This window comes from Drosophila yakuba, unplaced genomic scaffold (assembly GCF_016746365.2).
Source record: "Drosophila yakuba strain Tai18E2 unplaced genomic scaffold, Prin_Dyak_Tai18E2_2.1 Segkk11_quiver_pilon_scaf, whole genome shotgun sequence".
Lineage (NCBI taxonomy): Eukaryota > Metazoa > Arthropoda > Insecta > Diptera > Drosophilidae > Drosophila > Drosophila yakuba.
In genome coordinates this window covers 344,075-367,006 of record NW_025048784.1, presented here as the reverse complement: position 1 = coordinate 367,006, position 22,932 = coordinate 344,075, and the positions used below count along the sequence as shown (strand labels likewise).

The window sequence follows — 22,932 nt, the reverse complement described above, 5'->3', positions numbered from 1 at the left end:
ATTATAACGTGATCACCGGTTACCAGTAATAACGCTTGCAGTTTTCTTGGGTCTTTGTTCGTGCTTAGACTTACAATGGAATGTGATTATCTAGCCGTAGGGCTGGATGAATTGTCCAACGGCCTCGTTCAGACAGCGGAACGAGGCCGTTGGACAATTCATCCGCTCTCGTTGTCCTGAGTGGCGCGGACCGTCATTGTTGGGCGCTCGTCACTTGGCCTGGGAATCGTCTCCGGATCCAAAATCCACGATTTTACCGTTGGCCCGTTCCAAAGCTCGACTTGTCCCTTATTTGCCTTTGAACCTTCTGACTCTCCAAACTCTCTTTTCTATAAGTCCGAAGTCTCCACCCACTCTTTCTCCACTTCCAGATTCTTCTCTTTTTCTATCAGAGTCTCCAAACTCTCCTTCTCCAAGCTTCGCACTGCCATTACTACGCGTTGTCTTATTGCGTAACTGGCAACGGCAGGCCCTCCTCACCGAGTCTCCGCTGGTGTTCCACAAGGATCTGTACTTGGACCGATCCTGTGGAACATCATGTACGATGGTGTACTGGCAATCAGGAAGCCCGCAGGAGCTGAGCTGCACTGCTTCCCAGATGTCGTGGCTATAACTGCAGTCGCCAAAACGATTATGGAAACCCAGGAGAAGTGCAACGCAACAATTAGAGCGGCCATTGGCTGGTTTGATTAAGCTGGACTAACAATAGCGGCACACAAAACTGAAGCTGTCTTATTAAGCAGCAGGAAAAAGGTGGAGAGCATGCAAATCTCAGTCAACGGAACCCAGGTGACTTCAGCTGAGTCCTTGACGTCCACATAGACCACAGGCTATCCAAGGATCATGCTAAATACGCTAGCAGGAAGGCAGCCATCACATCGGCAGCCATATCTCGACTTATGCCCAGAGACCCAGCCAGGAGGCTATTGGCAACCGTAGCAAGGGCAACGCTTCTATACGCTGCGCCAATTTGGAGTGACGCCACAAAAAAAAGGCTCATACTTAAAAGGAGCGCGTATGGTGATAAGGTCAATGGCCCTTAGGCTAATAAGAGGCTTTAGAACGGTATCTCAGGATGCAGCATTAGTTCTGGCAGGCATGCCACCAGCCGATCTGGAGATCAAGGCTCTTGGTCTCATCAGCAATGGTACTACACGGGACGAGGCTTATAAACCTCGGTTGGAGAGTGGCAGATGAGATGGCAAATGTCGCAACGGGAAAGGTGGACCTACCAACTTATCCCTACCATCCTCATCGTTTTCGCCATGTAGACTCAGCCCAATGCCTATACTACATTGATGCGGTGGAAACGGCGGAACATGTGCTAATGCACTGTTCTAGGTTCTCGGCGGAGAGGGAACAGCTGAAAGCGTTAACTGGAGACTCGCTTAGTCCAAATGGGTTGATCACGGCGATGACGGCGAATTTAAATAAATGGGAGCTGGGACCCCGCATCATCATAAATATGATGAAACGAGTCCGTGCCGACGAGACGGCCAACATACCTGGCAATTAAAACACAGAAGGAGTGTTCCTGTGAGGTGGCGGGATAAGAATACTACCTCAGCGTTCTCGTCTTGTCGTAAAAGGCGACTAAAGGGTGGAAAGGAGGAGCACTACATGGCCAATACATCAGGAAGGGAGAGCGACCTGGCTTCACGTCCTGCTCATTGAAGTCTTACCTTGACTGGCAGTTCCGGTGAGCCGTCATAGGACTGAGGAGCATACGGAGGTTTTTGTTTTAGTACGTAGGCATAATCCCACCAGGGGTTATGAATCGTGCATGCCACCTACGGACGGTAGGTGGTAACTTTAAAAGATTTTAATTTTCCTACCGTAAGGCGATACAAAAAAAAATGCGATCACCATCCGCATTTGTGCGGGGTTTCATTTCCTCACATCTCCCCATTTCTTCGGGAAAATTCAAATCCGGCCTTGCAGTTACCTCGGAACACTGCAAAGATCTCGTTGACGCTCACAGCTCCATCTCGAGTTACACAGCGCCGATCTCCTTCCAGTACGTTCCTCGTTCCTTTTTTCCAAATTTGTCGCCCATTTGTATTTCCGTGACGCTAGTACGTCCACCACTCTTCTTCCCGCATTCCGCGTTCTCGTCTTCTCGCCATCTGGTCACACTACTAGCCGTCGATCGATTGTTGTCGATAACTTTTGTTGGTGCGGCGTTGCCAATCGATGACCATAGTGTGACACGTCATGTACTGATTATTCCGATATTTCTGCCCATCGATTGACACTATCGAGTGCCGATCCACCGCCTTGTGATCGAGGCGCCCCCTTCCCTAAGCACATGGTGACAAGGCAAACTTCGACAACAAAGGAATTTTGAGGTAAGTTTTCTCTTTTTCCATTTGTCTTCCACTTCCAGTCACCCCCTTTCTCCGGGAGCGTGGCTCTCACTCTTCCAGTACCTCATCCCCCGGGCGGGCCCCGATGCTGTGGATGGACGCACTTTCTTCGCGACTCTTCAACACACACGTGAGTACCCGCACACCTCCTATGCTTTCCCCGTTTGCTCGTGCTGAACCTTTTGTTTTTCCTTTTAGTTTACATCACCATAGGATTTCCGGGCGACGGACCGGCCCTTGGAAAAAGAGGCTTCCACCGCTATGGGATTTTCCGGGCGTCGGACCGGCCCTTGCAAAAGGAGGCTTCCACCGCTATGAGATTTTGGGCGACGGACCGGCCCTTGGAAAAGGAGGCTCGCACCGACCTGGGACTCTTACTGGAGGTGAAACGGCCCTGCGGAAGGAAGCTCTGTCACCGGCCCCCACTCCCGCATCTCCAACTACCTGTAAGTCGACTCCCGTTATCATATCCGCCTTCTGCGTATGCTGATATTTGTTTTTGTTCCAGATTGTAATACAAAAATGAAATTTATTGCTATGCTGTAATTTTCGAGAATATATATCTGCCAACTTTCTTCGTTGTGTGCGCGTTGTGACCCGTCCCCGTAAAATTCGTTCTCCGTGTTTTGTATGTGTTCAATAAAATACTTTATTCGGTGTGGGCCATACTTCATTCCCAGGGAGGCCTTGACTTCTCGCACCAGGCGAAATAGGCGGACCTCCGTTGTCGAAACCCGGACCCGGAACCTCTCGCTGCCGCGGTGCATCACGACGCACCGGCGACTGCTTGGGCGTCTTGCGTTCCGGACCACCGGTTCCTCTTCGACCCCTTCTGACCAATCTGCCTTCGGGATCGGTGCCCATCGGAGGCTATCCGACGTGGACGCCATCCCCATCCATGATGGCCAGGACGGCGAGACACCCACCACTGAAGCGGATGCCTGCCTCCGGAGTACGGGCCCCTGGTTGTCCACGGGTGGTGGCCCCCCATGGCCTTCTCCAGCTCCCCCGATGCCGCGGTGTCGGGTGTTGGTGGAGCCCAGTCGCCCTGGGCTGGCGCCGCTTCCTCCTTCTCCACTGGCCATGTCCAGGTGACCGTTCGTTGCCGCCACCGAGTGCCTCCCTCAGTGAACTCCCGCACTTGGTGCGCCACTCTGGTGCCTGGAATCGGGGAATCCTTTGGCCTCGGGGGTGTCGCCGGGATCGTGGCCGGACGGACGGTCGGCATCCCCGCTGGGTCGAGTGGAGGGCTAGGTGGCCAGTGCCGTGGCCGGGGCGTGTGTGGGATCCCTGCCGTCGGAGTGGGTGACGGGGGTGGGGATGGCTCCGGGGACCCCATCCGGATCACCTCCGCTGAATGGCCGTACTTCGAGGTAGCGGGTTTCTCCCTCTCCTCCTGTCCGCCTGCTTCCTCCTCCCTCCGTTGACCTTCCCGCTGCATTTCCTCCATGGTCAGACTTGCTATGAGGTCTTAACCCTCGGGGCTTGTCAGCTTTACACTTGACCTGGTCTGTCTGGATATGCCGCCTCCAATTCTGTCCAGACTGCTGCGAACTGTGGGTCGTTTTCCGTCTCTGCGTAGTACTCCGCTAGGGCCTTTCGCATGTCCTCTGTTCTTCCGTACAGCGATATGCGCAACCTCTGTGCGACATATGCGAAATCTTCCTTTTTAAGACGGTATATCCAACTTCTACCCATACTGCTTTATTTATGTCTACTGCCGGGATAATCACGTTATTTGGGCGCCAGATGTAACGAACTGATTTTCTTGGTCTGCTCGCTACGGAATACGTGCGGCTAGCTCAGTAGAGTTTGTGCGTTCGTCCCACCAAATTTATAGAATAACGTGATCACCAGTAATAAAACATGCAGTTTCGTTCTTGGATCTTTATTCGTGCTTGGACGTAGTGCTGGATGGATTGTCCACCGGCCTCGTTCCCCTGTCTCGTCGCTCCTGTTGTCCTGAGTGGCGCGGACCGTCGTTGTTGGGCGCTCGTCACTTGGGCTGAGTTGTTGTCTTAGGCAGACTCACGGCAGTGATCCCCAAGTCAAACGCCAGTGGAACAGCAACACGTCAATCCCACGTCTGGTTCGGACTGGTGGCGCCGGTATTACGCCTGTTTGAGTCGCACGGACACACCTAGGCGATCGCCTGGTTTAAGTTTCCGGTCTCCTACAGAGTTCACCGGGTCTACACCGCAATCTCTGCCGCTTATCCAGTGCCCTCCTTAGTTTGGCTTCGCCTGTTGGATGCCTCTGGGCTACTCGTGCTTCGTCGTACTGGACTGGACCTCAGCTACCTGAGTCTCAATTCGGAGACTTGTCTCGTCCCGAACGTCTTGACGTAGCGATCTTGCTCCTTGTTGACTACTACGGCAGTAGCTCCTCTGTTGACTTCGTTCTAACGTTGTTGACTTGTGCACTTGTTCTCCTCGACTGTCTGTCCCGCTTCCAGCGTTCGGCCTGTTCATACAGGCCTCCTCTAACGGTTCATCTCTTTGGTCTCCAGTCTCCGGATCCAAAGTCCACGATTTTACCGTTGGCCCGGTCCAAAGTTCGACTTGTCCCGTTATTTGCATTTGAACCTGCAAACTCTCTTGTCAATAAGTCCGGAATCCTCACCCTCTCTCTCTCCATTTCCAGAGTCTCCGAACTCTCTTTTATCAGAGTCTCCAAACTCTCTTTCTCCAGCCCAGAGTCTCCAAACTCTCTTTCTCCGGGCTTCGCACTACCGTTACTACGCTTTGGCTCGTTGCGTAACTGGCAACGGCAGGCCCTCCTTATTCGATCACCATCCGCATTTGTGCGGAGTTTCAACTCCTCACATTGTACTTTGACATTAATGTGTGTGTGTGAGTGTTAACAATAGTGTGTGTGGTTACCCTTCAGTAGCAGTCCTTAAGGATTCCCTAACGAATCCCTAGGGAGTTCCCAGGACTCCTAGAGGAATCCTAGGGGAAGTCTCCATAGAAATCTGACAGGAATTTCCATACAACAGGCGTTCGTGGCGAGGAACTCGAAGTTCCCGAGGAAATCCTCTGGAATTCCTCAGGTATTCCTCGGGAATATCGAAAAATAAGCAAGGGGTTTTCCCGAGGAATTCCCCAGGAATTCCCGAGGATTTTCCCAAGGAATTCCTTGGGAATTCCTCAGGTATTCCTCGGGAATATCGAAAAATAAGCAAGGGGTTTTCCTCAGGAATTCCCAAGGAATTCCTGGACGAATTCCCGAGGAATTTCTGGACGAATTCCCGAGGAATTCCTTGGGAAAATCCTCGGGAATTTACCTGTAAATCCAGAAAAATCTCCCAAAAAATAAAAAAAAAAATTTTAAATTGTAAATTAAACTTGTTTTTTTCCTTTATTCGACTAGTTTTTTCCTTTTTTTGTTTGCATTATTTTTAACACATTCCAGTGCGTGGGCCAAGGCCTTCTATCCTGGCTGCTGGCCTTCTAATGTGCTTGTGCTATCTGTAACGAAAAGTATTTTTATAATAATATTATTAGATTATAGCAAAATAACAAATATACATACCAATCAGAGCGGAAAAGAATTTGGGAAATGCTTTTAATGACTTTTTCCCGTTTAGGCCGTCTATGTTGTAGGCGCACAACAGCGTTTCTGACAATACGCCCTTTATTGCCTTTGACAAATTGTTGCTTTTTAAAATTTTTGTTATTGCTTCCATCTGAAAGAAAAAAAAAAAACACAGAATGAATTTTACGATCAATTAGACCATATATACTTTACTTACGTAGCGTTCTTGAGACCCTGAGCTTATGTTCAGATCTAAAGCCACCAGGTCTTCCTCCGATGTGACTGGGAACGCCACATCCACAGCCACATTCTTCGCCTTCCCCTTAACGAAAATCTCTAACAAGGCCGTCATCCTCGCAACCTGGTTCGTGGTCTCCGCAAGCTGCTTCGTGTTCTCCGCCAGCTGCTTCGTGTTCTCCGCCAGCTGCTTCGTGTTGGCCTCCAACACCGTCTCCAATGACCGAACCCTTTGGCTGATCTCGGCCATTTGGTCGTTTATTGTCGGGGGTTACCTGGTTTCCATTACCAGATCATCCTCTATTAAATAGAAATTGTACTTATATAAAAATGACTGCAATAACATTTTATATGGTTCACTTACCCTCAAGGGAGAAAGCAAATTGGGTGAGCTTTTGGCTAGTTTTCGGCTCTTCAGACATCTTAAAAGAACTATAAAGAATTATATTGTATTTTATCTGTTTTTCTTGTTATACTTTAATTAAATACGTTTTTTTTTTTTGGCGAACCGAGGCAGGTGATTGGCTTTTTGTTGCGGATTTTTTCGCGCGATTAATCAAAATTAAAATTTTTATGCTACTCTATTTGTATGCCAAAATAAAAATAGAGGCGCATGAAAACTTATCTTTAAAAAAATAGCGCGGCCCATTTTTAACTTTAATTTCGACTTGGGCGTGGTATATTTTATAATGAATATAAAATTAACATAACAATTGCATTCCATAGTTTTTTTTCTGTGCACATTCTTTTAGCACTTCACATTTCTTGCGCTTAACATATTATGTACTTTTCGCAAAATCATGCACTTTGGAATGCAATTAGCTATGCTAACTTATCAACACGAATCACTTTACTTACCGGATTTATATTTTTTTTGTTGAAAACAAATTGAATTTTTTCACAAACACGACGTGTTACTTTCACAATTAATTGCAAATGCAAAAGAAAAGGGGTGACGGAAAACGAAACCGAAAATTCTGACAGGCGCGTGCCAGGGTATTTCCGACCATAATGATCCCGTGTAATTAGAATTACATAGAGAAATAATTAAAAACGGACGCACTTGCGTTGCCTATAGCGACAGTTTAATTTCTTAAAAAGCTTAAAATCCTTAAATCAACAAATATAAATTATTTATACACTTAAAACAATATAAATATCCCACCAATTATAAGATCGGTATTTAGAAGTCTATACATTGCGTTTTTTCTCGACTCTGATTTTGTCTCCTCTCCTCTCTCACTCTCATTTTCGGTCACTGCTCCGAACTACTTCGAAAAAAAACCAACAAATATGAACTGCGGGCAGAGGCAGCGGCAGAGCCACGACAGAATTCGGCGTGACTTTGGTGTTTGAAACGTTGCTAGAAAAAGCCTGTGAGATTTGTTTTTGTTTTTTGAACTCTGGCGAGGAAAAATACGGGCAAGGAATTTTGGTACTGAAGGGTATAGAGTTGTGGGTGTAGAATGTATATGCTACTATATAGTCTATAAGCATAGATTTAAGAAAAAATAATAATTTTTTTAAGGATTTATATTTTTTAATTTTTATATTTTACGAATATTAAAAGTTGGTTAAGGAATCAATTTCCATTTACAAATATTAATTTATATACAATCAGTTGGCCGGCACACCTGGAAGTCGTCTGGCATTTTGGGCCAGCAAAAAATTAGCCGAAAAAATTATAATAGTTTATCATATAGTGGCTATCAACATACAACCGCAGCAATCTTCAAAAGAAGATCAGATTTATCACGTAAATATCGCGCTGGCAATTCCTTTGTCAAGACCAATTACAAATTAAACAAGAGAGAACGCTATAGTTCCCTGACCATCAGATACCCGTTACTCAGCTAGTGGAAGTGTGAAGAAGAAATTTAAGCACTGACAGTTTTTATTAGTTTTTCAGTTAGCGTGGACGAGAGAAAGTTACAAGATTAACAAAAATGGAAAAAAATATCAAAACCTTTTTTAAAAAGTTTTTTGACAAGGCAATAGAAATTTAAAAGACTATACAAAAATTTCAGAACATGTTTGAATAATTCTAACGCGTTGATATTAAAAACAGCTAAAAAGCAATGGCGACGGCATCCCAGTTCTTTACGCCATTACGAACGTTTCAGTACACACAATCTGTTTCTTTCTAACGCATTGATATCAAAAAAAAACTGAAAAGCAATGGCGTAGACATCCCTACTCTTTACGCCATTGCGATCTTCCCAGTACTCACAATCTGTCCCTTTCTTACGCATTGTTACATACAGAGAAACTGCAATGGCGCATTGTGCATACTGGGGCGGCCATCTCTTTTATTGTGTGATGCTGGTCTCTCTATTCCCGTCTCGTTTGTACACATTACTGGCGGACTATTTTTGATCACCATTTTATTTTAAGACTGGATATATGCATAAAAGCACATTAATCAATAATTAAATCAAATCCAATCATATCAAGAGCTTCGCCAAGTCAAAGCTTAATTACCCTTATATTATCAAAACTTCAAAAAAAATTTCTATTTTGTATTAAAAAAAAAAAACAATTTATTATTAAAAACTACGGAATATTTTCTTATTTATATATTCCATAATTATTTCTACTGTTCCTATGGCACATACAGGTTAAATTCATCCGATCTCGATTAGATTATGTATATATATATATATATTGTCAAATAATTCTAAATGTCTTGAAGTAAAGGTCGATGGCCAAAATCAGCAATATTTCAACACTTTTTAAAAGAAATTTGTTAAAAATGGGACTGGCGACTAGCAGCCAAGCTGGGGAATTTCCACTGCGAATGGCGAAAAAGAAGATGAGGTTCGTGTCCAAGTGTTTATTTCGCGGGCACAACCAGCAGCTTCGACATCAGTTTTACGACTCTTTTAAGCGAGCAGCATCCAAACATTCTAATGTGACGAAGGGCGAAAGCTTATCAGGTTGATCTAATCCACTCGACTATACGCTAGCTTGAGCGCACTGATAAGCTTTTTACATTTCATTTGTTTACATTTGGTGTGTTTACATTTCATATCAAATTCATATTTAACAATAACTAAGCTTATATATAATTTATATTTAATGATGAAAACTTAAACTACTGATTCAACACTGGTTACTGGAAAATCACGATGCACCCACGGTTGGTGTCGGACTACATGAGAATCCACGACTTACGTAATTAAGCAAAATGCTATTTAGGTCCAACAAATTATTGAGCGGCAGAATTTTATAAGAGAAACACCGTGTGTTCGCTGCGGAATTTTATTTGCGACTAAATGATAAACGAAAGAAATGACAAAATTATTATACATATTTTCTTATTTCTAATTCGTTAGAGCGGGATAAATCTATGATCGGTAACGAAATACAAGCGTGCATTGTATACATACAGGGCATATACAGGGCCTCTATTTTCTACACCCTTCCTCAATGATGCATGTTTACAAATTATATTTAATACATATTTAGCATTTCTGTAAACAATTCGTGTTTGGTCTTCGGAAGGTTCTAGGTCAAAATATCTGCTATCATTTCAGTTGTACATTTATATTTTAACAAAACTTTCCCTTTCTTTACGACATCTCTAACAAAATAATAACGTATGTCAATATGCTTCGTTTTGGAATGGTTAACAGGATTCTTGGTTAACGCCTGCGCGCTCAGATTATCGCCATATACGACGATCGGGGTGTTGTCGTCTCCGCAGCCAATTTCCAAAATGAACGATTGACCACATTGCTGATAATGTAATTTCACGTCAACTGTGGACGAGAGATATCTTAGGATGTGCTTTATGCCAGCCATGTGCTCAGCATGCGGATTTTGGTTTCGTTGAGCCAATTTGGACACTGAATGCAGTATGTCCGGTCTTGTTGTCAGAGCTAGCCACATAAGCTCTCCAACCACAAATTGATAGACCGTGGGATCCACCTTTTTGCACTTGTCGCTGGTGCAATCTATCTGAAAACCTGCATCCAGGGGAGTTTTTGCTGACTTGCATAATTCGCTTCCATGGGTTCGCAATAAATCCTTTATATATTGCGAATGTCCCAAAGTAATGGCTCCAAGGTCGCCTTCTCGCTCGATTTCCATTCCCAGGAAATGGCTCAACGGAGCCTTGTCAACGCACTCAAACGATTGTGAAATGCTGTTTTTAATTTCCACCAAATCCTCGTGCGATTGGCAAGCTATAAGTATATCGTCAACATATACAAGAATTAGTGAAAGGTTACCTTGTCCGCTTTATTTGTATAAACATGGCTCGTTGTTGCAGGAGATAAATCCCATATCCACCAAAACGCTATTTAGTTTGTCGTTCCAGGCCCTTCCTGACTGCTTTAAGCCGTATATTGCTTTCCTCAGCAATTCTTCTCGTCAATATATCCCTCCGGCTGCTTCATGTAAACCGTCTCTCTTAGATCGCTGTTGAGATACGCCGTGCATACATCCATCTGATGAAGATATAGCTTAAGCTCCGCCGCCAGTGCTATCATTAGACGCACACTCTCCAGTCGGCATACCGGCGAAAAAGTTTCCAGGTAATTTACGTCAAACTGCTGGGAGCATCCCTTTGCAACCAGACGAGCTTTGAAACGTTCTATTTGCCCATCCTTATCTCCTTTCACGTTGAAAACCCATTTGCAACCAATTGCTCTCTGATTCTTCGGTAAATCAGCAATCTGCCAAGTTTGATTGGCAACCAGGGAATCATATTCCTTAGCCATAGCTTCGCGCCATTCCATGGCATGCAAACTTTCCACCGCCTCTTTGCAGGTCAAAGGGATCGGAACATTTTCCGAAACAAGAGCGCCCAAGATGTTATATTGTTCCTTTGGACGTCCAGGTTTTCCAGTTTGGACAATCTTGGGGCGACCAGGACCTCTGCGTGCCTCTTCTAGGACCAGCTCTTCATTATCATCAGCACTCTCATACTGATCTATGCTCTCAATCGCGCTGCCAGTATCGACGGATAGTCAGATACGGTTTCATCGACTTCGGCCCCATCTCGCTGGCAGGGCTCGTCGAGTTCCTCCAAGTTGATCAGCACAACATCATCTTTGGATGCCGCAGCATGATGTTCATCAAACAAAACATCCCGTTTCTCGACCAGTTGTCGAACTGCTGGGTCATACAGCCGATAACCTTTGACTGCCACAGAATACCCAACCATTATATACTCCTTGCCTTTGGGTTGAAACTTGCTGCCCTTCCTCGGACCTTTGTCCAGAGAAACTGCAAGAGATCCAAATACTTTTAGATGTTTCACGAAGGCTTCTTACCAGTCCCCGCTTCCATAGGAGTCATACTCTTTACCGCGCTGGTCAGAGATCGGTTACGCAGATAAGCCGAAGTGTTGACAGCTTCTGCCCAAAAACTATCTCCTAGCCCCGCCTGGACCAGAAGACATCTTGACATTTCCACCAGCGTCCGATTTGCCACGCCATTTTGCTGCGGCGTATGCGGTATTGTTAGCTGCCTGCCAATCCCATACTTCCTGAGGTATTCATCAAACTGCTTATTGACAAACTCTCCGCCATTGTCACTCCGCAGGCATTTCAGCTGTTTGCTTGTCTGCCGTTCCCCCAGATTCTTGAACTCCATGAACTTTGACAGCACCTCGTTCTTCCCACGCAGAAAATAAACAAAAATCCTCTTGGATTTGTCGTCAATGAAAGTAAGAAAATACTTTGAACCTCCCAGAGAAAGTGTTGGGAAAGGTCCACACACATCCGCGTGTATCAGCTCCAAAAGCTCCTTTGCCCGATTACACGTTGTCCTTGGGAATGGTTGAACATGGATCTTGCTAACCATACAAGTTTTGCAGTTAATATTTTCGGGCAAACCAATATGTTCTATGCCGCGCACCATCCCTTTGAAAACGAGTTCTTTCATGCTGGAGAAATTAATGTGTCCGTATCTCTTGTGCAGTAAAATCCCATCAACTGCTGACATGGCGAAACACCCGCTTCGACCACCTTCAAACAAATACAAATTGCCAATCTTTTTGGCTTTCACGATGCATTCTCCATCTTGCACCACCATGGCCTTCTCTAGGTCTAATGTCACCTTGCATCTGTTCTGCACAGCACTGCTCACGGACATAAAATTTCCTGTCATCTTCGGGACGTAGAGAACATTCTTAAGAGTCAACATGCACAGTTCTGTCTGAATCTTGACGTCACCTATACCTTCTGCTTTAAGAAATCCAGCATCGGCCAGTCCGATCTGCTCTGTGTGCTTCTTAAACTTTATGAAAAGCTCCCGTGCACAACACATATGGCTTGTTGCACCGCTATCTAAGCCTTGGTTAGTGGCTAACTCAAGCTGGACGGTACTGGACGTGGTAACGCTGAGCGATCACGCTCTGATCACCTTTAGCGTCTCTTTGACTGGCACAACCAGAAGTCAACCGAGAAGATCACTGGGGCAAGCATGGGATACCAGGAAGTTCGATAAGGATATGCTGCAATATCAGATCGACACCCTACTAATCCCAACGGGTGACGCAGAGACAATGGCGGCGGAGCTTATGAAAATACTCGTAGCAACGTGCGATGCGACAATGCCTCGCAAAAAAAAGGTGCAGCGTAAGCCCCCCGTATACTGGTGGAGCCCCGTCCTTCAACAGATGCGATCGGAATGCCTCAAGGCTAGGAGGAGAGCACAACGAGCCAGAGGTAGCCCTCATCAAACGGAGCTGCTGGAAGCTTTTTAAAGCCAAGCGAACCGCGTTCAAGCACGGAATCTCGGCGGCCAAGGCTCAGGCCTACAAGAATCTGCTGGATAGCGTAGACGACGACACCTGGGGTCTGGCCTACAAGCTGGTAAGCAACAAACTGCGGAAGAGAGATGTCCCCCCTTCGGACCCTGATGTCCTGGCCAACATCGTTGCGGAGCTTTTTCCGATGCAGTCGACCACATGGCAGCCATTAGCCGCAGCTCCAGTGTCCGACTTCCCGAGCATCACTGCACAGGAGGTTGTGGAGGCAGCAAGGCGCATCAAGGCTAACAAAGCCCCTGGACTTGATGGCATTCCGGGAGTAGTCGTCAAAGCAGTGGCGTTGTCTAGACCGGACATCTTCAGGGACACTTTTCAGCAGTGCCTTCTGGACGGAGTCTTTCCGGCAAGGTGGAAAAGCCAGAAGCTGGTACTTTTACCTAAAGGGAAAGGTCCAGCACAAGCTGCAGTCAGCTACCGCCCACTATGCCTTCTGGACATAGTAGGAAAGCTATTTGAGCGCAACCTATATGCCCGAATAGAGGCGGTAACCGAGAGCACACACGGTCTAAGCAGCCACCAATATGGCTTTCGAAAGGGAAAGAGTACCCTCAACGCACTCACGGCAGTGAGAAACATTGCCAAGAACGCGCTCGAGGGCGACAGATGGCTAGGTGGCAAAAAAGAATATTGTGCGATTGTCACGCTGGACGTTAAAAACGCATTTAATACGGCAAGATGGCCTCTAATCCTCGATGCTATGTACACGATGGGTATCCCGGAGTACCTCAGGATCGCTGTAGGCAGCTATTTTAGAAATCGTATCCTCTGGTATGATACGGAAAATGGACCAAAAAGCTACCGAGTCTCAGCTGGTGTTCCACAAGGATCTGTACTTGGACCGATCCTGTGGAACATCATGTACGGTGGCAATCAGGAAGCCCACAGGAGCTGAGCTGCACTGCTTCGCAGATGACGTGGCTATAACTGCAGTCGCCAAAACGATTATGGAAACCCAGGAGAAGTGTAACTCAACAATTCGAGCGGCCATCGACTGGTTTGAGAAAGCTGGACTAGCAATAGCGGCACATAAAACCGAAGCTGTCCTATTAAGCAGCAGGAAAAAGGTGGAGAGCATGCAAGTCTCAGTCAGCGGAACCCAGGTGTCTTCAGCTGAGTCCTTGAAGTACCTCGGAGTCCTCATAGACCACAGGCTATCTTTCAAGGACCATGCTAAATACGCTAGCAGAAAGGCAGCCATCACATCGGCAGCCTTATCTCGACTTATGCCCAACGTGGGAGGCCCCAGAGACCCCGCCAGGAGGCTATTGGTAACTGTAGCAAAGGCAACGCTTTTATACGCTGCGCCAATTTGGAGTGACGCCACAAAGAAAGGCTCATACTTAAATGGAGCGCGTATGGTGATAAGGTCAATGGCCCTTAGGCTAATAAGAGGCTTTAGAACGATATCTCAGGATGCAGCATTAGTTCTAGCAGGCATGCCACCAGTCGATCTGGAGATCAAGGCTCTTGGTCTCATCAGCAATGGTGCTACACAGGACGAGGCTTATGAACGGGTGGTTGGAGAGTGGCAGACGAGATGGCAAATGTCGCAACGGGGAAGGTGGACCTACCAACTCATCCCGGAGATAGACGCATGGACGCAGTGCAGCCATAAAACCTTGGACTACCACATGTCCCAATTCCTCACGGACCATGGCTGCTTCCGGGCCTACCTACATCGTTTCCGCCATGTAGACTCAGCCCAATGCCTATACTGCATTGATGCGGTGGAAAACGCGGAACATGTGCTAATGCACTGTTCTAGGTTCTCGGCGGAGAGGGAACAGCTGAAAGCGTTATCTGGAGACCCGCTTAGTCCAAATGGATTGATCACGGCGATGACAGCGAATGTAAATAAATGGGAGCTGGGACACCGCATCATCATAAATATGATGAAACGAGTCCGTGCCGACGAGACGGCCAACAGAGCTGGCAATTAAAACACAGAAGGAGTGTTCCTGTGAGGTGGCGGGATAAGAATACTACCTCAGCGTTCCCGGCTTGTCGTAAAAGGCGACTAAAGGGTGGAAAGGAGGAGCGCTACATGGCCAATGCATCAGGAAGGGAGAGCGACCTGGCTTCACATCCTGCTCATCGAAGTCTTACCTTGACTGGCAGTTCCGGTGAGCGTTTATAGGACAGAGGAGCATACGGAGGTTTTTTTTTTAGTACGTAGGCATAATCCCACCAGGGGTTATGAATCGTGCATGCCACCTACGGACGGTAGGTGGTATCTTTAGAAGATTTTAATTTTCCTACCGTAAGGCGATAAAAAAAAAAAAAAAAAAAAAAAAAAAAAAAAAAAAAAACGCTATCTAAGCACCACATCGAGTTCTGTAAGTTGTTGACGTCACAAGCATGCAGCAGACTGCTTTGTCGATTCACCAAATTTTTTGGCACCGTGCGATTGCTGTCTCCTTCGCTCGCACTCCGACACTGGGACTTAATGTGCCCTTGCTCACCGCACCTAAAGCAAACGATATTTTTTCGTTTCTTCTGCCCATACGTCTTTGTCTGCCAATTTTGCCTCTGTGTTGCAGCGAATGCCTTAGTATTGTCAATTCGCTCTTCTGCTATTCCTTTTCGTTCGCTCTGGAAAAACGGAAAAATATATCAAAACCTTTTTTAAAAAGTTTTTTGACAAAGCGATAGAAATTTAGAAGGCTATAAAAAAATTTCTAAATATTTTTGAATAATTCTAACGCGTTGATATTAAAAAGCTGAAAAGCAATGGCGAGGGCATCCCAGTTCTTTACGCCATTACGAACGTTTCAGTACACACAATCTGTTTCTTTCTAACGCATTGATATCAAAAAAAAACTGAAAAGCAATGGCGTAGACATCCCTACTCTTTACGCCATTGCGATCTTCCCAGTACTCACAATCTGTCCCTTTCTTACGCATTGTTACATACAGAGAAACTGCAATGGCGCATTGTGCATACTGGGGCGGCCATCTCTTTTATTGTGTGATGCTGGTCTCTCTATTCCCGTCTCGTTTGTACACATTACTGGCGGACTATTTTTGATCACCATTTTATTTTAAGACTGGATATATGCATAAAAGCGCATTAATCAATAATTAAACCAAATCCAATCATATCAAGAGCTTCGCCAAGTCAAAGCTTAATTACCCTTATATTATCAAAACTTAAAAAAAAATTTCTATTTTGTATTAAAAAAAAACAATTTATTATTAAAAACTGCGGAATATTTTCTTATTTATATATTCCATAATTATTTATACTGTTCCTATGGCACATACAGGTTAAATTCATCCGATCTCGATTACATTATGTATATACATATATATATAGTGTCAAATAATTCTAAATGTCTTGAAGTAAAGGTCGATGGCCAAAATCAGCAATATTTCAAGACTTTTTAAAAGAAATTTGTTAAAAATGGGACTGGCGACTAGCAGCCAAGCTGGGGAATTTCCACTGCGAATGGCGAAAAAGAAGATGAGGTTCGTGTCCAAGTGTTTATTTCGCGGGCACAACCAGCAGCTTCGACATCAGTTTTACGACTCTTTTAAGCGAGCAGCATCCAAACATTCTAATGTGACGAAGGGCGAAAGCTTATCAGGTTGATCTAACCACTCGGCTATGCGCTAGCTTCTTGAGCGCACTCATAAGTTTTTTACATTTCATTTGTTTACATTTGGTGTGTTTACATTTCATATCAAATTCATATTTAACAATAACTAAGCTTATATATAATTTATATTTAATGATGAAAACTTAAACTACTGCTTCAACACTGGTTACTGGAAAATCACGATGCACCCACGGTTGGTGTCGGACTACATGAGAATCCACGATTTACGTAATTAAGCAAAATGCTATTTAGGTCGAACAAATCACTTAACGTAATTCTTTGTACGCTATCGTGGTTTCTACAGTACCAGCTTAAAAAGATTGTTTATGATGTCCTTCAATAGTTGAGTGAGGTGTTTTTCTTCTGAAATGGCCGAAACTAGAAATATGCTGCGCAGGATCCGCGAGAGCTGCTTCGCAATTGGGTATATATATATATATTTTTTTTTTTAATTCCTTCTATTCCTCTCGGGAACTTAGGACTTTTACGAGAGCTGAATTTCTCGTATTAGTTTCAGTAATCGTTGTAAGTTTTTCGACCGATCTGGTGATTGGCCAGATGCGGCTTGACTCAATGAGATAGTGCAGCCCAACATGGAGTCTGGAGAGGGAGTCTCAACCTGCAGCCACAAAAACTTAAAGTTCTTGTAAATTAGATTAGATTCTTGCAATTAGATTTGAAAAAATTTTTAGTCTAGAAAATATAAGCCCTTAAGGAATTAAAATTTTCCATACCTCAAAACTAAACATTTTCAAACTAAATCGAGTGTCAACCCTTTAAAAATTGTTTTTTTCGTTTGCCCAACCTTAAAAAAGTATTTTCAATTAAAACTTACTTTCAGTAAGTTGTGGCGCCAATTCACACGCTTCAGGGTCTGCCTTCAGAACACATGGATACGCACACGTGTTATTTGCCTCATTGACAATACATATATACGTAAATATTACAAAAACAGTGTTGTGTATTCTGCTTATTCTTCACTAGTTCCTTATGCTGAGCAACAATTTCATATGCCTAATCGTTAATTTGCTGTCCGACTGAAAAGCAACATAGCTAGTTCCATAGCACTAGTTCCTTATGCTGAGCAACAATTTCATATGCATAATCGTTAATTTGCTGTCCGACTGAAAAGCAACATAGCTAAAAATCAGTCGTACGTTTCGTTGCCAGCAAATTTGTGTACATACATACAACCCAGAAACAAGTTTGATTTGATTTTTTCAGTGCAAATAGCAGAACCGAAAATGTGTTTGTGCGTTTTATTTATATGTATATGTTGGGAGTAAAAAAGAGAGAGAGATTTTCGCGTAAATTGTAAATCGACATTGCTTATGTCGATGGAGGCGGCAACGCCGACAATATATATTTATTTATTCAAAAATATAAAATACTAGAAAATCAACAATAACTGAGAAACCATTACTTTTGATTTCTTAAACATATTACGTGTACACTATACATATACCAAAATATAGACCCAAAATTGGTTCCAATTTTTATTTTTTTTTGCATTTCATTTGCATAATTTTCAAACCTGGCATTAATATACGGTCTGCATTTGTACCTGGGACAGAGGTTTAATTTTTGTAGGTAAATTAATTTTTACATTACAGGTACTTTTAAGAATCAAAATATCTGAATGGACCCTGTAAAACCTGAAACACTGTCAGTATTGAAAAATATCTCTCCGTCTCGTCATCCGAAACTCATAATTAGAATGGTTTTTTTGTGTGAAAAGTGAAAAGGTTGTGCGTATATTTAACTACGTTTGATTCTGAAAAAGGTAAAGTCGTGCCTCTTTTAAAAAAGTGAAAGTGCTTGCGTTCTAATTTTAGAATCCTTGTGAATTTTGTTGACAGTCTTAAAGGCTTGCAATATTAAAATTGACCAGATTTTACAATTTCGTGAAAATTCATTTGAGTCTATTCCTTTCTTTGTTGGATAAAGAATTTAAGTGAAGTGGCTAATCACGAAATTCTCTCTAGTTTTTTTAAACCTTGTGAATTTTGTCTTTTTAAAGACTTGCAAATTTTTCAATAGTGATTTATTTTTATTAAAACCAGAGTCCTTGAAATTTGCAGTCCAATTGTGAAAAGTACTAATCAAACATTAGTGTAAAACGTGTAAATCAGTGCACAATTTTTTTTACTGCATAAAAGGAATTAGTTTCATTGAAAGGATTCCGACCGAACCGCATGTCGATGTCCCCACCTTAGTGGATGCATTTTGCAGAGGAAATATTTTAACACAGTTTAAAATCATAGAAGGTTCTAAAAATGGAACTTTGCCTATTTCATATATAAATCTGGAATTAGACCAGGAATTGTGGAACAAAAAAACGGAATTGAGATCAAAAAGCTATCTGCAAGGTAACTAGACGGATATAATAGCCAAGTTAATATACGAAAAAGTTCCTCTTCCGTGTGCATTTAACTTAAAAAAGGCAAAACTTTCCGACGAAGTGGATAATATATGTCTTAGTAATGAAGGCTATTGCAATGAGTGCATTTTAAAAGGACATTGCCATGTGAAACCCGATGAACATTACGGCATATCGATATCCGTTTCTGTACCGGAAACACGAGGTATTCCCCATAATAAAAAACGACGATACACTGGATCCAGAAGACTTGAAATTGGGAGCAAATTGCTTTTATAAAAAGCCGCATTGTGGAGGAAGAAAGCCACCGACAATTTGAATGATGGCGACTCAGAACCAAGTTTCATCCCAAAGTTACCAAATCTTCGAAAACTTCGTGAAGAGGCAACCAACAGGCACCTAGAAATCACCAAGGATCGTGATCCAGTTTCATCATTAAACTTTAAAAAGGATGAGGGTGTATTGCCTGGATGCATCCTTGATATTGGACTGGATTAATTTTTTTGCATTTACTGCACGGGAGCCCAACTAAAACAAAAGAGAAAGCGATAGCGATCGCTATATACTCAGCTAGTGAAAGTGCGAAGAAGGCTCTTCAACACTGACAGTTTTTGGCGGTTTGTGGGCGTTAGAGTGAGCGTGGCAAAAAAATTGCGTCTATGCCTCTGGAGTCTATATGCTTAATCTTAACTTTCTAGCTTTTATTGTTCCTGAGATCTCAACGTTCATACGGACGGAGAGACGGACATGGTCAAATCGACTAGGCTACTGATTTTGATCAAGAATATATGGTCTGAAACCATTCCTTCTGCCAGTTACATACTTTTCAGCGAATCTAGTATATCCTTTTACTCTACAAGTAACGGGTATAAACATATGCATCAAGGATAAAAACCTTAAAAAAAATTTCTTACGACGCAGCTGGAAGCGTTGTGTTACCCATTTAATAACCGAACGGCGACTTAAGTTATGTTTTTTCATACCAAATTGTGATGGAGGGTGACGATAGCATATTTCCAGTTTTTCAAATGCTGTCGGCTAAACATGATAAAGCCAGCCTACAGTTTTGGCTCAGCAGATTTATTTCGAAATCAGGACATTTTCAACTGGAGGCTGTGTCCCATTTTTCCTTGGCATTGCTCAGTGGAATAAGAACAAGCTTTTACGAGCGCCGCATTAAGACGTTTATACAAAAAGGTTTTTAAAGCCTTTTGACGGAGGAACGGACGGATCTGCCACCCGTATGCCCTGATATGCCGAAGAATGTTTTTAAAGGAAAGTGGTCGAACCTAAAGGATTTTTATATAAGATTCATTGGTCTAGCAAAAACGTGTGAGACAAAGGACAGTTTTGCGGAAACAATAAAATCAGTGCTGATTGTCGCACTAAGTAAATCCTCAGGAGAAGACGAAAAAGGAGCCTTTCTTTCGAGTTACAGGAACGAAAAGAATCTATTCATAAGAATAGCTACATTTGCTGTCCAGGATCATAATGAGAAACATGAAGAAAATTACATACCAGAGGAACAGGAGGAAGTTGACAAGGACGTTTCGGAGTTTATCCTGAATATATAAAAAGCTGCCCAAGAAGAAGCGTTAAAAGGCAATTCTTTCCGCTGTCGGCCAAATCCTTATTTTCTGCCAACATGAATAAAGTTGTGCAAATATTTTGTGATATGGACAAACGTGATGAAAGAAAAGTTCTGCTCGAAAAATGATGTAGGCTCTTCGGCACTTGTGGAAGCCTATTTTAAGGATTTTAAAAACACGGATATGAGTATCTTTAATATCCGTTAATATTCCCAGCTTTATAAAAGAAAAACACCCAAACAATTGTGCCGTGAGGATACCAAGGAAAAAGTCCTTGAAGAAAGCGAAGTGGAATACCTTTTACAAGAAGAAAACTGAAAGGTAAAGAATAAAACGATAAAGCCCACGGAGGAAAATGTCGAAGAAGACATTGTAAATGATGACACAAACAAGGATATGGAATTATTGAAACAGCCTAGCTAGACACAACTGCGTATTAAATTAAATCAAGGGGGCACATGAAACAAGTCTGCAGTGCGAATCCGGCCTTAATAAACAGAACTGGTTTTACTCCGACAAAATTACATTGATGTGATCGACATGCAGGTTGTGACAGGCGGACACTCTACGGATGATGCTTATCAGCGCAAAATCAATAGATACGACAGACCGGATATACGAACTGAATTGCGTCGCCCATTCGAAGTCGCAGGTGACATCGAATTTCATTTTGCCACCCTACACAGAAGGGGCTTTGGAGTGGCCCATCTGTAAAACGATTGGTCGCGAGGCGTCTCCGCAGTAAATACGATAGTCATTTTTAGCGTCCAGATTATAAGAAGCAGTATTGGCTTTTTTAGACAATTCATGTACCCTAGCGGTTTTTTTTTCGTGATTGGATGTAGCTTAAAACGTTTTGTTTAAATACATCTGTCTGCTGTCTTGGCATAATATTAAACAGGCATAAAATTCGCACAATAATGGTTAATTATTGCTATCAATATCCTAGTCCTGAGGAGGGAGTCCCAATCTGGTCAAGGGTGATTTCTTGGGAAACTTTGTCAAAGAGATATCAGAGATCCACAATCCTGCATTCTGTTCCATATTACAAGAGTTCGAAAGACCTAGACTCCATGAAAGTCTCGATTACCTATTCTCGTGTTTGTACAGGGATCCCTCCGTAGGTGAAGTTTGTGGGATATCTCTGACTTGATTCCTCGTCAGGATGTTTCCCGATCCGATAACTGTAACGAACATTAATTAAATACTGCGGCTGGATGTTAAGCTCAGGAGAAGTGCACACGCAAAAATTTTCTCCGGCTGGGCTCGTCGACTATGGGGGTGGTGGCCTTGCAACTTCGCTTGGATTTGCCTTTATTCATTATGAAGTTCAAATTTGCGTGAAGGGACAAGCCAAAAATAGGGGCACGGGAAACACAAATCTTAGTCTAAATACACGGAGAAAGGATAGACATTGATAAGAAAAGGAAAATATTGCACTATATCATCACGAACACCTGCTTATCTCAGATGGAGTTAAGATACTTTTCGCCCTCCCTACCATGGCCGTTCTATTACCGTATTTTTCCTCTTAGATTGAACGGCTTCGGTGTCTATGGGTCTCAAGGGGTTAATGTCATGCCGAGTCAAAAATTACTGTTTTCCTAAAACATTATACAAGTATATTTAAAAGCTTAAAGGAGACGATATAGGAGGAGACGGTCGCCGGTGGCACCAGCAGACGGTGACGTGGACGTGGCCCGCACCAGCGGAGGACACGCCGGCGGCCCGCTTCCACACGCGGGGAGGTGGGCGCGGTCGGTTGGAGGCCGGTCGAGCTGCGGGCGCGCGATCCGCGAGTACGTGTCCGCACGGAGGACGAAGGCCCGGTGGAGAACCCGGAGAAGGGTCCGTGGGTGTGGCCCGCACCGCCACCACCGAAACTTGCGCGGCAAGAGTCGTGCCCCGAGGCAAGAGAGCCGCCGCAGCGACCCTGCCTCCGCAGGCAGCAATCGCTGTGTGAGAAGCCGGGGCGAGAGGTCGAACCCGCGGAGTGGCCACCAAAGGTGGTCGAAGAGGCCGAGGCCCAGGCGGGCAGACGACATAAGGACCGCTGGGCCAAGCTTTTTATACTGGACGGCCAGCGTTTCCGTTTGAAAGAGCGTCGCGGCGGCGAGGTAAGGGTATATGTGCCCCAATAAAGGAAGAAAAACAAAAGCGAGAAACGAGTTGTTTGGGACAGGGCAGGGCAAGGGCACAGACATTGTTCACATAAAAAAAAAAGAGGTGTGAAGTCATCCGCAGCAGCAAACGGACGCGTGGCCAGGCATGCGGACCGGCAAGTCGGCGCGAGGCTGCCGCAAGCGCGGAAACGAGAAAGAAGTCCTCAAGGGACTAGCTAAAAACAAAAGAGACGATGAGTAAACATGGCGATTTTTACGCAAAAGTCCGCAACTTACCTCCATTGAGCTGTAACTCCGAAATCCACGTGCCTAGAGAAAAT

At 44.0% G+C, this 22,932-nt stretch overlaps 1 protein-coding gene across 1 annotated transcript; it reads right to left on the bottom strand.

The window, feature by feature from the left end:
• Positions 1-3,860: 3,860 nt before the first annotated feature.
• LOC122319633 lies at positions 3,861-6,483 on the bottom strand. Its single transcript, XM_043207233.1, has 2 exons — positions 6,121-6,483; positions 3,861-4,007 (listed from the first exon to the last, which is right to left on the bottom strand). The coding sequence occupies exons 1-2, from the start codon at positions 6,388-6,390 to the stop codon at positions 3,861-3,863; spliced, it is 417 nt and encodes a 138-aa protein (XP_043063168.1). The 5' UTR covers positions 6,391-6,483.
• Between the last annotated feature and the right edge of the window lie 16,449 nt (positions 6,484-22,932).